This window comes from Mixophyes fleayi, chromosome 4, assembly GCF_038048845.1.
Source record: "Mixophyes fleayi isolate aMixFle1 chromosome 4, aMixFle1.hap1, whole genome shotgun sequence".
Taxonomy (NCBI): domain Eukaryota; kingdom Metazoa; phylum Chordata; class Amphibia; order Anura; family Limnodynastidae; genus Mixophyes; species Mixophyes fleayi.
Genome location: NC_134405.1, coordinates 301,669,417 through 301,684,003, shown reverse-complemented (window position 1 = coordinate 301,684,003; position 14,587 = coordinate 301,669,417). Strand labels below are relative to the sequence as shown.

Below are 14,587 nucleotides of genomic sequence, written 5' to 3'. Positions count from 1 at the left end.
ATAAAAGGAGAAGATCAGTTTTGGACATGACTAAATTGGAGGGACAGGGTCCCTTCCAATGAAGCCCCCCACATACACATTTTTCCTACTTATAGCAGCAGTTTACAGTATAACGAACTTCACAAAAACGTTTTAAAACCAAAGATATAAAGAAACCGCAAGACACAAAAGGATGTTAAATATTTAATAGGTTCTGTTACACAACACAGATTGCTAATAAGCTCAATAACAAATAGTTCTCATTTTCAGCACCCCTTGTGTAATTCAGGGAAAAAAAAAACCAAAAAAACAAGATGTTATTTGTGATAAATCAGGAGAATAATATTTCTGCAATGTACGGAGCCAAATACTGGATTTTCTTAGCATGTATCAATTAATGTAATTTACAACATCTATAAAAGGCAACATATCTATAAAATGATACACTGTACATTTAAAGAGTATGTCCCTTATGAACGTGGAGGCAGCCATTTTGTTGGATAACACAATATTTAGTCCTTCGTGTAACTAGTTCCTAGTAAAGTGACAGAGTCATAATTCTAGTAATGGTGCCAGTGATGTCATCAGTTCACTACTGATGTCACCAGGCTGCATTCTTATGGACACTGGTTCAGTCTACAAAACGGCTGCCTCTACGGAGTATAAGAGACCGGTGCCATTTCCTACAGATCATAGACAAAAGAACAAAAAGCCACATTTGAAATAAAAATGTCTTGTTACATATAGAATATCAGTATTTAGGTCTTTTCACTTCAACCCTGTAAAGAAAAAAAAAAGTTAAGATGTAACAAACGCAAATCTACAAGTAGTTATACAGCGGTAAAACATTATAATACAAACTGAGACAGCATTTGTGATTAGCACATGAGTTATGCTATGTGCACAGCACGAATATACTGTATGTAAACAAAAGATATCTAGAGACCCATCTTAAACTATACTCATTGCCTACACAGTTTAGCTGCCCGGCTGCCTCCAAGGAATACAACATATCAATTGACTAATATCCAATCATCTCACTGAGGCCTAAAGTATGGGAGGCTGCAAGAGCCATTCAGACATCTCTCATGACTACAACCACCTCCTTCCCCCAAAAAAAGTTGGATGTCAAGCAAGCAGCAATTAGTTCTGAATGTTAGAGGCGACTGCTGCTTCGGGCCAATAGAATATAAGCAGCAAATGTAAATTTTACTTTAAAATACAGTCAACTAATAGTGCCAGATGCACGTGTCTATGTTTATGTGCTGTGTTTGTATATATTCTGTTCAACATTAAATTAGAAATAGATTTGGCAGAGAAGGGGGTGAAGCAAAGTAGTTTGGCAGTAATTATAGGAAAGTGTTAAATCTAAAAGATAAAATTAAAAAATGTTAGTTACCCATCAGCCTCCAGCTTTTTTCGTTTTTCAATGATCTAGTGGAAAAAAAGATTTGACTGTAGTTAGGTTTAAAGAAAAAAAACGACGAGTTATGAACAATGTTAGAGAGCATATTTAAATATATTTACATAAAATAACAGTGTTTCCAATGTGTATGATAAGATAATGGAAGCAGGATTTAGGGATGACCTTTGCAGTTGTGCAGGAATAGAATAAGAAGTGTTTAGGAAGAGGACTGAATCTTACCGCGCTGATCTTCTTCCACTGCCTGTCCAGTTCTGCTTTTTCATTGGTCTCCTTGAAGCGTCTTGTTTTACGCCCCTCAGACATTTTAATGCCGTACTGGAATGCAGCCCTAAGTGAAGGAAGATGCAGGATATTGAACATATGGTTTGGGAACCACCTCAATCAGTAATTTGTATTAGTGTGCTAATTTAGGATCACATAATTATATAATAAAAGCGGGTATAACGCATACACAATTTAGAACAGTGTTGACAAAAGCAATAAGAGACAACTACTCACTTGGGCAGGGCTTCTTTGTTGTTCATGTACTCGCTGTATTCCTCCTGCGTATCAAAGTCCCATCGTCCCAAAGGACCCTTCTTATTACCCTGCACAAACGATATACCAATATACTGTTTAGCGTGTTACTATGTGAAATGCAGGAGCTTAAAACTAAATACATAATGCATTTTCCTGCAATGAAATTTAATTACTGCAAATATTCCGCTCATTTCTAGTGAAATAACAATTTCCTGAAGATAAACACTTTGTTCTGGGGATTAATCACCTGATGTCTGCATCACTCCAAATTTCCTGAACTGGACATTAACCTCTGCCCACCCTGCCGTTAGACCTGCAGCTTCAGACAGTCATGCCATCTACTCATGTGTAGCCATGTAACAGTATATCTTACAACAAATCAACTCAAACATACCTGGTCCATTTTACTGTAATCCACTTCTTCGTCACTGTCGACTGCCATGTCATCCATGCTGAAGAGACAGGATTTGGAGCAGGTTAGCTGCTAATCAATGCATGATGGGCACACACCGTCAATTGTATGTATGTGTAACATTCATATGTATATGGTGCCAAATTCACCCTGAACCACAGCAACCAACCAGACACTTTGTTCCACCAGACACGGGAAAGATAATATATGATTGGTTACTTTCATCCAGTGCATATTTAGCACTTAAATGTAATGTTAGATAATGAGCTCTGCAGTGTGATCATATACAGGAGATTCAGTAATGACTACTTGGCTTATCCCAGCTGAGAGGCATTGCAGCAGTACTGTGGTTTGACATTTGCTGGAAAGTAGATTACGTCTGCTGCATGTCAGTGCTGAGGGGTGTGGTGTTAAATTTCGGCCCTGACAATGACGACAGAAATTACAGTGACAAAACATCAATGAATTTTGTAAAAACGACAATATAAAAAAAGCAACTTATGTAACACGCATGATGGATTTCCGGCTGCTTTAATTAACTCCACATTGATAGCGCGACTTTACCAAATGTGTACACTCAGAAAGGACGTCACTGCTCATGGACCCAGTGAAAACGGCGCTTTTAAAGCGACAATGTTGGGACCCACCGCCTGAATTATATACAGGTGGTGGGTCCCAACTGTAATTCTTAGCTTAAAAAACAAATAAAACAAAAAACAATTCCCCATGTCTGGAAGAAGCACACGTTGCTGATGTCTAAAGAACACAATGCTGTTTCCAATAATACAAAGAGCAACTGGGGCAGAGAGGTTTCTCCTGTGAGGGATGGCGTAATACTTACGTTGCAGGGTAACATTCGGCATAGCTGTTCCACATGCCAAAGAAATCCCCCAGCTGCTTTTTATCTTCATGTTTCTTCATTGTTTGCAGTAGTTAAAGAACATATAGTAATATATGGCCTTATACTATTTTATAGATCAAAGCAGTAATAATTAATGAATGCTATACATGCCTTCAAGCCTACAGTACAAGCAGACCTAACATTAATCCAGAAACATGTAACAAGATTAGTAAGCACACAGTGAGGATGCTGCAATTGAAGTTGTTTGGCTTTTTCATAATGGAGTGGAACAATTGATGTGTGAACATAGCTTTATGTTATGTCCTTGATTAGTCCTTTATATCAAAGTTTATAATGGGCTGGTCCACAGAACCAGACGTCACAAATATATGGATATGTGACCTGTGGAATATAGACTATTTCAAATATCTGTATATATGAATACGTCCTGAAACGTTTACATACGATTTTGAATTTTACTAGTAAATTTCTTATGAAGTTACTTTTTTCTGATTTCTTTTTATTATTTTCATATGAATTCATAATTGACATTGTTAACAATTTACTCAATACAGAAAACTAATCCATTCCCACACATTACTATTTATAAATGTCATGCCTTATGGTGCATTCATTAACGTCAACTTAAAGATACTGGCTGCAGTTTGTCAATCACTGTATTGTTATCGCTGGATTCTCCCTGAGGATAAGGGACAGAGCAAGGAGCCAGGCCTTTCATTCCCTGATTACTGCATGCAGCATTCAAAGCTAAATGCGGATATCCCTCAGGAACTCACATTCAGGAAGGCCGACCCCATGTAGATGCATAGAGAGCTTGAACAAGACATCCCATGTAAGGCAGTACTAATACATTCATGTTGAACTGAATTTAAAAGTGACTCCTATAGGAGTAAACAAAACAAAAAATATGGGGCTTTAAGTACCAGACCATAGACTTTTTATACATCCCTTGTACACAAATATTTTTGGGGAATGAGACAAATGTGTGTTTTTGGGGTCGTGCTAATTGTGAAGACATAACTATAGAATTAAGGAAATTATTTAAAGTAACAAAATAGTAAAAATGCAAAAATTTTATACAAAACATGAAAAGGATATTCTAGCGCCTCCCATCCAGGAGTTCCAATGAAGTTATCATTGATGGACTTAAGAAGGTCCTTGGTGGATCCTGGTCCTAGTAAAATAAAACATACACAAATAAGAAATAGTATTGGCTCAAAATCAGCAAGAAATAATGTACCAAGTGGACAGCTTGTGACATGAAACAAGAATTGTCAAAGAATTACTATAGATCATTTTTTTACTTTACAACAATTGTGACCTGGTATATATTCTGGAACATTGTATACATAAACCAAGCACGGTGGGACAGTGGTCAACGTTGCTGCCACACAGCACTGGGGTCATGGGGTCAACTCCAAACAGGGCTCTATCTGTGTGGAGTTTATATATTCACATAGGTTTCCTCCGGGTGCTTTGGTTTCCTCCCACACTCAAAAAACATGGACCCTAAAATGTGTGTATAAATTTAGTCTGTAAGCTCCAAAGGGACAGGGACTGATGTGAATGATTATATATATTCTCTGTAAAGAGCTGCGTAATGATTGGTGCTATATAATAAGCAATAATAATGTGTCCACAATAGAGTGGCATTTATTTGTGCATTACTTCTTTATGTGACACATATACACCCTACTTACCAAGCATGTGGGTATACTGTAATACAGATAGAGCACAAAAAAATTGGACCCATGCAGTGAAATAGTACTTCCTTGAGTGATGGCAAGCCAGATCACACTGCACTAACCTCACCCACTCCATAGTGTAACTAAAGCTATAGAAATGTAACTATAGAACTGCCGCATGGTTAGAGGGGGAGGTTGTGATCAAGCTCAAGGTTTCCTGCTTTACCTACATATTAAAAGCTACTATATATTATAGGCATTATGATGGGTAAAGTTCTTATAGAGGATCCTGTTTTTATCATATTTAATGTGTGTATGGCAGGATTTCATTAAAGCTTCAGACAATGTAGCTGTTACTACTGATTGGATTGCCTGTCATGGTTCCTTTCAGTTCACACTGCAGTGTGTGACACCTATCAATGTGCAAAATGACAAGTCTACCTGGACAAATAAGTAACAAGTAAGTTGCTGATATATTGGCCTACTGACTATTCTATTACACAACCATAATTCCATCCATCGCAGAATGCCCAGCATTCTTACTGTAATTGTCCCTGCCAGCACTGTGATTGCCTCACAAGAATGAGTTGACCATCATTTTAACATCAATCCTACTCTTTATCAGTTGTATTTAGCTCATCTAAATGTACTTTCTAAATAGTCACTTACCTTGGTCGATATTAATAGGCTGAAAGAAAAACAAAAGATAGACGTTTGTAAAATGCCAATGATGAATTAGATAACACACATGTACTAATCAGAAATTCAAATATTCTTGTGTTTCATTCTTTACAATTACATTTAGTCATGAATTAATGCTTTCATTTATTATACATCAATAGATGTAACATCAAATCGGTAAAAAGGTGCCAGAATTGCTTTATTATTTGCAGACTTGTATATCTTTCATCCAAAAACCTATGGCATTAGTGCACACCTTTATATAAGTACAAGGAGGAGAGGCTTGGGGGAATTTGCCAGTAAGGAGTGTGTAAAAGGTTGGCATAAGAAAATCTGGCTTAGAGAAAAATACTCTGGATCCATTATGATTATTCAGCTGACTAAAGATCAGAGAAAACAGCTTCAATACAAAGTATAGGACCAGATCTATATTACAGTCCTCACCTCATCATCAGCCTTTGGTTTCTCAAAATAGCTCTGCCTCCTCTTTTCTTCATCTCTTTCTCGCTCTCTGTCTCTCTCTCTTTCCCGTGCTCGCTCTCTGTCCCTCTCTCTCTCACGGTCATGTTCCCTGTCTCTCTCTCTCTCCCGTGGACGGTCTCGTTCTCTATCCCGCTCCCTCTCTCTGTGCTTCTCTCGCTCTTTCTCACGAGGCGCTTTGGCTGCGGTTGGAACATAGTCTCCAATATCATCAAAGATACTTCAGAGGAAAAAGAAACAACAATTAAAACACATTCCAAAACTCAATCTGCATGGGGCTAAAATTGCATTGACTCTAAAATTATACTTACAACATCCCTTCTTTATAACAGAATTTAAAGTTTCAAATCAATCCTTGATATTTAGCGGAATGCTGGATTAGCATCTATGCCATTATCCAGTCATTTCACAATTTAGACTCTGAATGGGGCTCTGCTGTGTTAGACAGATAGATTGGCATGCATAGAAAACAGCATTTCCCTCAAGTAAATGACTTATATTAAAGATTGCTCAATTTCTGTAACTTTTCATTTTTATTTGGAAATACTAGTAACCCTTATAATTCATGCATTGATTTAATGATTCTTTAAAGCAAATCAAAGGAGCACAGTCCCATTTTCTTGTTCTATATCACAGACTCTTGTTCATGGCGTGCATGCCTGTAAAGGAACATTATCTGATCAAAGGGCAACGCTACAGAAATAAATGCTAAATCATATAAATGATCTTACTTCAGATCAGCCTCTGGAGGTTTCTTTTCATCCAATTTTCCTACAGAGAAATAAAGGGAATGAATGCAGGACAGCATAAATATATTATTCACATACTATTAAAAGCTCCATAATGGCAACATTAATAGCCCTAGCGCTGTATATCGTCCACACTACATGATTCTTGATACTATTATCCCATCACACACTGAAGAACTGCAAAGGGTTGGCATCTATTTTTAAACAGTATACTGTAACATATTGGGAAAATTATGGTAATCACTAGATAATACAAAACATTAAAATATGGGTTTTGATGGTTGGCCCATCCAGGCACAAAACTGTCAAGAGACACCAGGGAGGTATCCTGATAATCTGCTAAATCTCCAGCTAATACTCCTTTTCCATCAAGTTAGGAGGAAACTGATCTCACTCTGAGCACACGTTGTAGGTAGACATAAAACAGAGCTAGAGGAGCACAGCACTGACGTCACAAACAATCACCATTTCTAATCCATCCGGAATGTCCCCATGACAAGTACTCTCTCCGTTCTTACTGTGCACATGAACAGTTTAAAGACATCATACAGTGAAATATTCATATTCAGCAGTTGCAATAATTTAAATCAACACATTGCTAGAACCTCATATTCAAATTGCTAGAACAAACAAGAATATATGTAAGGAAGTTTCCAAACATTGAGGTTATAAAGAGAATTGGTGCTCTGTTGAACTCAATGGGGTGGGAGGGGGGAGGGGAATTCATTTGCTGGTGATGTCGGGCTGTGCATATTGTCGGGTAATACGGTACAGAATCTCCATTCATTTTCTCCTCACATGTCTATGGGACGCGAGGGAAAGTGCGCAGAGATTTTAGAAAACAAACTCCGCTGCGGTGTCTCCCCGGACTGTTCAAGAGACGCATTGAGGAACCTAGCACCAAACGGAACTCCGTCCATGAGGGACATTGATGAAAGCTGTTGCACAGGTAACTGGGATAACAAAGTTCTGTAACCATAGCAACCAGATTCAAGTCATTTTTAGTACATTTTAGAAAATTAACGCAAAACTCTGATTAGTTGCAGCACTTTTTACAGCGACGTGTGCACCATAAATGTCCACAAAGTTTGTGTTGCAGTAAACTGATGAAATAGAGCTATGCAGTTTGTGATAAATTCATCTATAACTACCTTTGTCTTTCTTTTTCAGCTTCTTGTTACGAGTTCCTTGTCTCAGGTAAGACAAGATTTGAGTCAGCTTGCTGATGACTATGTCATTAGTTGTCAGTGTTGTTTGAGCCTGAAAAATAAACAGCCGTTTGAATCTGAAGCAAAATGGTTCACATTACAGTTGTTACTCTGATGCTATAAAAACCTATTGCTAAATCACAGACATGCTGCCATATTGTCCCTATTGCAGAGTTCTCCAACTCTTGACCATATCATTGAGCTACTTAAATACCCCATTGTTCTATGTGCCCCAATGCACCTACCTGAGAGTTAATATTGTCTTAATACACAAAATGATTGAGAACTATTCACCACTGTAGCTGTAACACTGAAATGACTTACCTCCATGGTTGGACAGTCAGCTTTGCTTCGAATGAGCGTGGTTGGAATATCGGTGTCTGCGTATTCATCATCTAAATCTACCACATAGGCCATGCGCCCTGGTAGGAAAAGCTCATTGCGTTCGTATGCTTTGCCTTTAAAAAGCATACGGTACACATTGCGACCTGTTGATAGAGTATTTTGCTTAGCTGGTGCAATATTTATTTCTAATGGAAGTATTTATTAAGTACCTGGGAAAATAAAATGGTGCTTCATGAACTTACCAAGGCGAGTCTTGAATTCAATCTTATTTTCTGGATCCTCATCTTTCCTATTGTAGAAGATAAATATGTAACTGATAGAGCAGATTTGGGCATCAATTTTACAGAGCAATTTGAGTCTCTCAATTAGACCTGGGTTTTATGGTCAATAGACCTAATAGTGGAGTTATTAAACAGGGGAAAAGACAGACTCCTCCTTTCCTCTATAACCCTCCTGCTCCCCCGTTCTTTCTCAGTTTATCAACAGCACAGAGAAGAGTGGCAGAGTAGAAAGAAACTGAACTGAGTAATAATAATAATAATAATAATAAGCCTTTACATGATAGCAAGAAATATAGAGGAATCTGGCATATTAAATGCTTTTGACCCATCTTGATCTATTCTGAAGCTAGTATAAAATGAAAGGTTTGGGTTCTGAATTACATACACAATGGAGTATTGTCGTGATCAATATTTGTGGTTATGTAGTAAACATTAAAATCAAATTCCAAACTTTTAGGCTGTCTTATTAGTATACCCATCAAGCACATATGGAAAGTCCACAAAACTAGGGAACGCAAACATTAGATATGTTCGGCATAATTGTATTCCAGTGTTTTCCCATTTGGTTGTATCCACAATGTAAGTTCCTATTCTGGAGTTATAACTTTCAATCAAACTTTTACTTACAACAGTTTGGACCCAACAAGATCCAAAAAGCAGGGACAACAAATATAGAATAATTAAATCTCTATAAAGTGTAAAGGATGAGCCACAATTCTTTTATTCAGCAAGAACACATCTAAAGGTCACTCACTTGGTTTCTTTTTGAGGCTTTTCAATAATATCTTCTTCCTCCTTCTCCTTGCTGGCAATTTCAGCACGGACCTAACAACAAAAGACACAGCTGTAAATTTTTATTAAAATACCCCAACAAACTTCTTTCAATTCAAAACGGATAGTGTTTGTAGCACATCATGGGGACCAGTTGTAGACAGAATACTTACACCTGTGAACAAGGAGACTCTATAGTATCTGTAAGTGCTAGATGCATTTTAATAGACGGTGTAACACTTTCCCCCACCACCATAAAAACAAAACACAAGAAAATGAACTTAGCCTGTAAAAGTTATTTTCTAGTACATCATTTTTACATGAAAATCTGCAAAGCTATTCATACCAAGGATAAATGTTCTCACCTTTTGTAGAAGAGCAAAATCCAGACCTTTCACCAAGTGAGTGTGCTCCATGTCACCACCCAAGAACTTGGACTCCTGGATCAACTGTCGCCTTTTCTCTGCCGCCGATTTGTCACTGCAAGAGAACACAGTTGTAACCCTATGTACTTCCAGGGGCAACTATATAAAACTTATACATACATAATATTTTAGGTGATGAAAAGGTTTTAATGAAGAAATTCCATGCACCAAACATATACACTTGTGACCAAGAATTCTCCCCGAAAATGGTGAAAAATGTAATTTGTATCAGTCAAGAGCTGCACTTTCAGGGTTGTAAAAAGATAGATTAGAAATGAAAAACACTTATAGACAAGAAATCACTTGTTTGTGATAGATTTGATGAGTAACTTACGCCTCAGCTGTAGGTCCTACTGCTCGGTAATTGGCTGTTGTGCTAATGAGTTCCGTTTCTTCGTAGTCCTTGTTAACTCCATCTCGTCGTTCTTTAGCTCTGTCTCTGTATTTCTCAGCCAGTTCTCTCTCCCGCTCAATCTCTTGCTGTCGCAGCTTAGCATAGTAGCTGTAGGTATGTAAACAGCGTTAAGGCCTGAAATGTAGATAACTACTTTACAGAGAAATTACCACTAAAACAGAGCTGTATGTAACATATGATTTTAAAAGCATGCTCCCAAGTCAAGGTATAATAGGTAAAGCACTTCTTTTGTGGCAGAAAGTAACGTGCCTGTGTCTTCAATCCAGAAACTCCAATTGGAAGGGCTTGCACAAATAGGTGTTAAAAGTGTAAACAAAATTTTATACTTTGCCATTTCTTTTAACGGCGTTTAATGTGCATTTCTCAAGCCTCCCTGAAAAATATATAGCGTACTATGTACTGAAAGAGAGCTACCATATCATCATCCCCATTTATCTATATAGCGCCACTGATTCCGCAGCGCTGTACAGAGAACTCACATTAGTCCCTGCCCCATAGAATGCAATTATATTGAACTAAGTGTTAAATGTGTTAAAGCACACTGAACATTTGACAGTAGTTGTGTGTGTGTGTGTACAGGTATGTTCACTTACATTATCTTTTTTGGACTGTCAGCGCCAAAGTGCATTTAATATGCCTTAAGAATGTTTGTTGAACTGTTAAATTAACACAGCTGTATACAAGCCCTTAGACTGATAAAGTTAGATGCAAAAAGTAAACACCGCAAGATATAAATATGTAGTAAATAACTTAGTGAAGACTGCCATATAATATTTAGTGTATCCATTTTAGTCAACATTCAAAAAGTACAAATGTAGCTTTTATATTACCTTTTTTTCTTCCTTCTGCGGGCAGCTGGATCTTCATCCTCGTTATATTCGCGTGGCATTCTATAAGGCACAACATATTATACCTATCAGAGCATCCACTACAATATAGGGGCAAACATACTATGTTATGGAAAACGAGGTCTTCAAAACATGGATGTAATTCAGTTGTACTTACTCATGGTGACGGGATTTTGTAGGGGGTGCAGAGGAAGGCGTTGAACGAGGGGTCATAAGCAGTTTACGGAAGTCTTCATTTGTCAATTTTGACCTAAAAAGAATCATAGATTATATATAAATATTTAACAATGAATAAATGTAATGCAGGTCACATATAGGCCGGTACTGTCACTGGGTCTAACTAACAGGGTTATTTACATGGGTGTTTAGAAAAAATATATATATATATATATATATATATATATATATTTATACTTCAATTTACATAAAATATAAAAAGCACTTCACACCATAACCTAGTATTGATGCTTATATGAATAGATGTGCTCCGGGAGAAATGCTGCTTTGCTAGGAATCCTCTGTGCTCAGCCTGGTTCAATTATTATTCATCTGCTACACTAAATGTACTCACAATGATACTCCTTCAGAGGCTGGTTACACCATTTTGTCCATATACCAGCAAGGGCTACTGCATATGAGGCATGCGGCGATTCCACAGAATCGTAACATCAAGCTCTTCTCCATCCAAGTAATCCTGGCTCTCCAACTGTAAGGAGCTGGGGATTTTGGTATCTAACATTTTCAATACCTTGCTTACAATATTCATCCCTGTGGTATTGGTGATATTGTTCTGAAAACAGGTATCACCACTTCAATGCCGGTGGATAAGAATGCATGCTCCATCTATTTTTGATTATCTTTGCTATGTGACCTCTTAATTTCTTTACTGTATAATAAGGACCTTCTTTCTCTTCTAGATATTTATTTTTAGGCTATTTGTTGTATTATGCTCAGAGATTTCTTTTGCACTTTTGAAAATCTCTGTAATAGATATTTAACACTTAAGCCATGAAATAAATTTGCAGGAAACATGCAGTGTACGTTACTTACTGGAATGAATGAAGATCTTCCACCTCATGGCCATCTGGGGCCAGAGGATTGGAAAACAACTCACCTAAAATTATAAGACAAGGAACAATTACATTCATTAAGATGATGACAGTTATGATATCAGCAATATGTTACCAGAAGGGAGGATAAAATAACGCACCATTCAGAAGTCAGCTGGCCACAAACAGGCCGATCCTTCTGCTAGGCATGAAAACTGAGCAACGGGATTAGAGTCCAATGTGGCCACACACATTGGATCGGCCGATCCGATGTGTGTGGCCAGCATCACTTTCAGTGTACAATGTGACCTGTGAGCATAGTCAGAAGATGTCCATAGACATGGACAAACTACGGTCAGCTTCTGACCACATTTACCAATAGGGCCAATAATGATCCAATCAGGCTAGTTTTGGGAATAACACATTGCTATATTATGCCAATTCCTCAATATTGGCTGCAATATTGCAACATGTGTAGGAAGTAAGACCTTTAAAGGGACCAGAAAAGATTTGCATCCATGTCTATTGACATCAACAGAAATTACTGATAAAAGTTATGAGCCAGCAATAATTTGTTTGTGTATTTTCCACTTGGAATTTGCCCGGCCCTGTGTTGCCAAAATAAACTCATAAACTCACATCTACCACTGCAGGGGGCTGCTGTAGCAGTGACATCATGACTAAGGCATACCATAGATCCACACAGCAAGTGGGACCTGTCCCTCAAGTAACCATCAACTAAACTGCACTTTCCCAAGCATGTGGTAAATGGGAAAATTCTGTGAGGCCTACATGTCATAGCTAGGCAATAAATGACACAGCGCTGACCCACATTGCTGAGTGTTAAATAACACAAAATCAAAGACGAGCTCTCTGTGCTAGATGACTCAGTCCATCCATAGGGGCGTATTCAATTGTTAGCGGTAACGCTGATAAACGAGCGCTCAAAAAATCTTAGCGTTAATACGGTAATTACTCGCGGAATTTCAGCTCGCTGCTCCCTGAGCTGCGAGCTGAAACTTCGTGAGTAAACTACCGTATTAACGCTTTTCGCGCGCAATATTACCATATAAACGGTAATATTTTTTGAGCGCTCGTTTTTTAGCGTTAACGCTAACAATTGAATACCCCCTATAGAGTCTAAGGAAGCACCATGGCAGCAGGAAAAATGATCATGAAAAGTAATTGTTCAGCACTTCCACACAGGTACCCAATTATATATATTGAACCTGGTATGGAACATCATGCAAGAAATTTTGCAGACTGGTAAATACTTTATCATCATCACCACTTATTTATATAGCGCCACTAATTCTGCAGCGATGTACAGAGAACTCACTCACATCAGTCCCTGCCCCACTGGAGCCTACAGTCTAAATTCCCTAACATTCACAGACACAGAGAGAGACAGACACAGACTAAGGTCAATTTGTTAGCAGCCAATTAACCTACCAGTATGTTTTTGGAGTGTGGGAGGAAACCGGAGCACGCGGAGGAAACCCACGCAAACACAGGGAGAACATACAAACTCCACACAGATAAGGCCATGGTTGGGAATCGAACTCATGACCCCAGTGCTGTGAGGCAGAAGTGCTAACCACTGAGCCACCATGCTGCCTCAGATACTTGAAAAAAACACTAACTTTTCAGCGGTTTAGTTTTAACTGAATCTTTTAGGAAATTTCAGCACAGACTACTTAATGTTTCAACGCTAGCATTCAAGTTTACCATATGCTGTACTACAACAAGAATGCCATGCTCTCTATATAAAGCAACCAAGAATAATTATACCCATAGTAATGTTTTTGAACTGCTGGTAACTACTGCTACACACAATACATGCTGCTTGTTTTGAAATAATGTAACAGATGGAAAAAGAAAGTCTGTGCTGAAGTAATATCCCTACTTTTACCATGTTGCACTGCAGAGACAGACAACCGGTGGCTCTCCAACTGTTGTGGAACTACAAGACCCAATATGCACTGGCAGCGCATGCTGGGACTTGTAGTTCCACAGAACCTAGACCGCCAGGCAGGTTGTAAAATACTAGTGCAAAAAAACATACTTGCAAATAGAAGACTATTTACAAGTGATGCATTGAGAGGGTTCTCCAGCTACATACACTCTATAGGAATAACAAGACCCCATGTAGTCAGATGTAAACACAGCGCCCACCATACAGTAACCGCGCTGTGTAGCACCCTGAAGCCCCCCACATAGGCTATTCATTATCACACACACGTATATTAGCCAAATAATCCACATTTTAATCATTATTTAATACTCACTGTCTCTTTCAGGCATCTTCGCAGCCACACATACACCAACCGGAAACAGGAAGTGGATAACTGCACATTAACCCGCCCCTGTCCTCTGACTGGGAGGAGGAATCACCCAAACCGCCCCACTCAACATGGCGGCAGGAGGGCTTCTATTGGCTAAGCCGCTGTCT

General features: G+C 38.3%; 1 protein-coding gene across 1 annotated transcript; it reads right to left on the bottom strand.

The window, feature by feature from the left end:
• Nucleotides 1-170: 170 nt before the first annotated feature.
• On the bottom strand, nucleotides 171-14,508 carry IK (IK cytokine). The gene is made up of 20 exons (XM_075209894.1): nucleotides 14,424-14,508; nucleotides 12,137-12,200; nucleotides 11,244-11,336; nucleotides 11,069-11,128; nucleotides 10,158-10,325; nucleotides 9,764-9,878; nucleotides 9,382-9,452; nucleotides 8,589-8,635; nucleotides 8,326-8,489; nucleotides 7,945-8,053; nucleotides 6,776-6,815; nucleotides 6,009-6,264; nucleotides 5,553-5,571; nucleotides 4,297-4,372; nucleotides 3,178-3,258; nucleotides 2,319-2,376; nucleotides 1,904-1,992; nucleotides 1,625-1,733; nucleotides 1,379-1,413; nucleotides 171-758 (listed from the first exon to the last, which is right to left on the bottom strand). The coding sequence occupies exons 1-20, from the start codon at nucleotides 14,437-14,439 to the stop codon at nucleotides 731-733; spliced, it is 1,698 nt and encodes a 565-aa protein (XP_075065995.1). The 5' UTR covers nucleotides 14,440-14,508; the 3' UTR covers nucleotides 171-730.
• Between the last annotated feature and the right edge of the window lie 79 nt (nucleotides 14,509-14,587).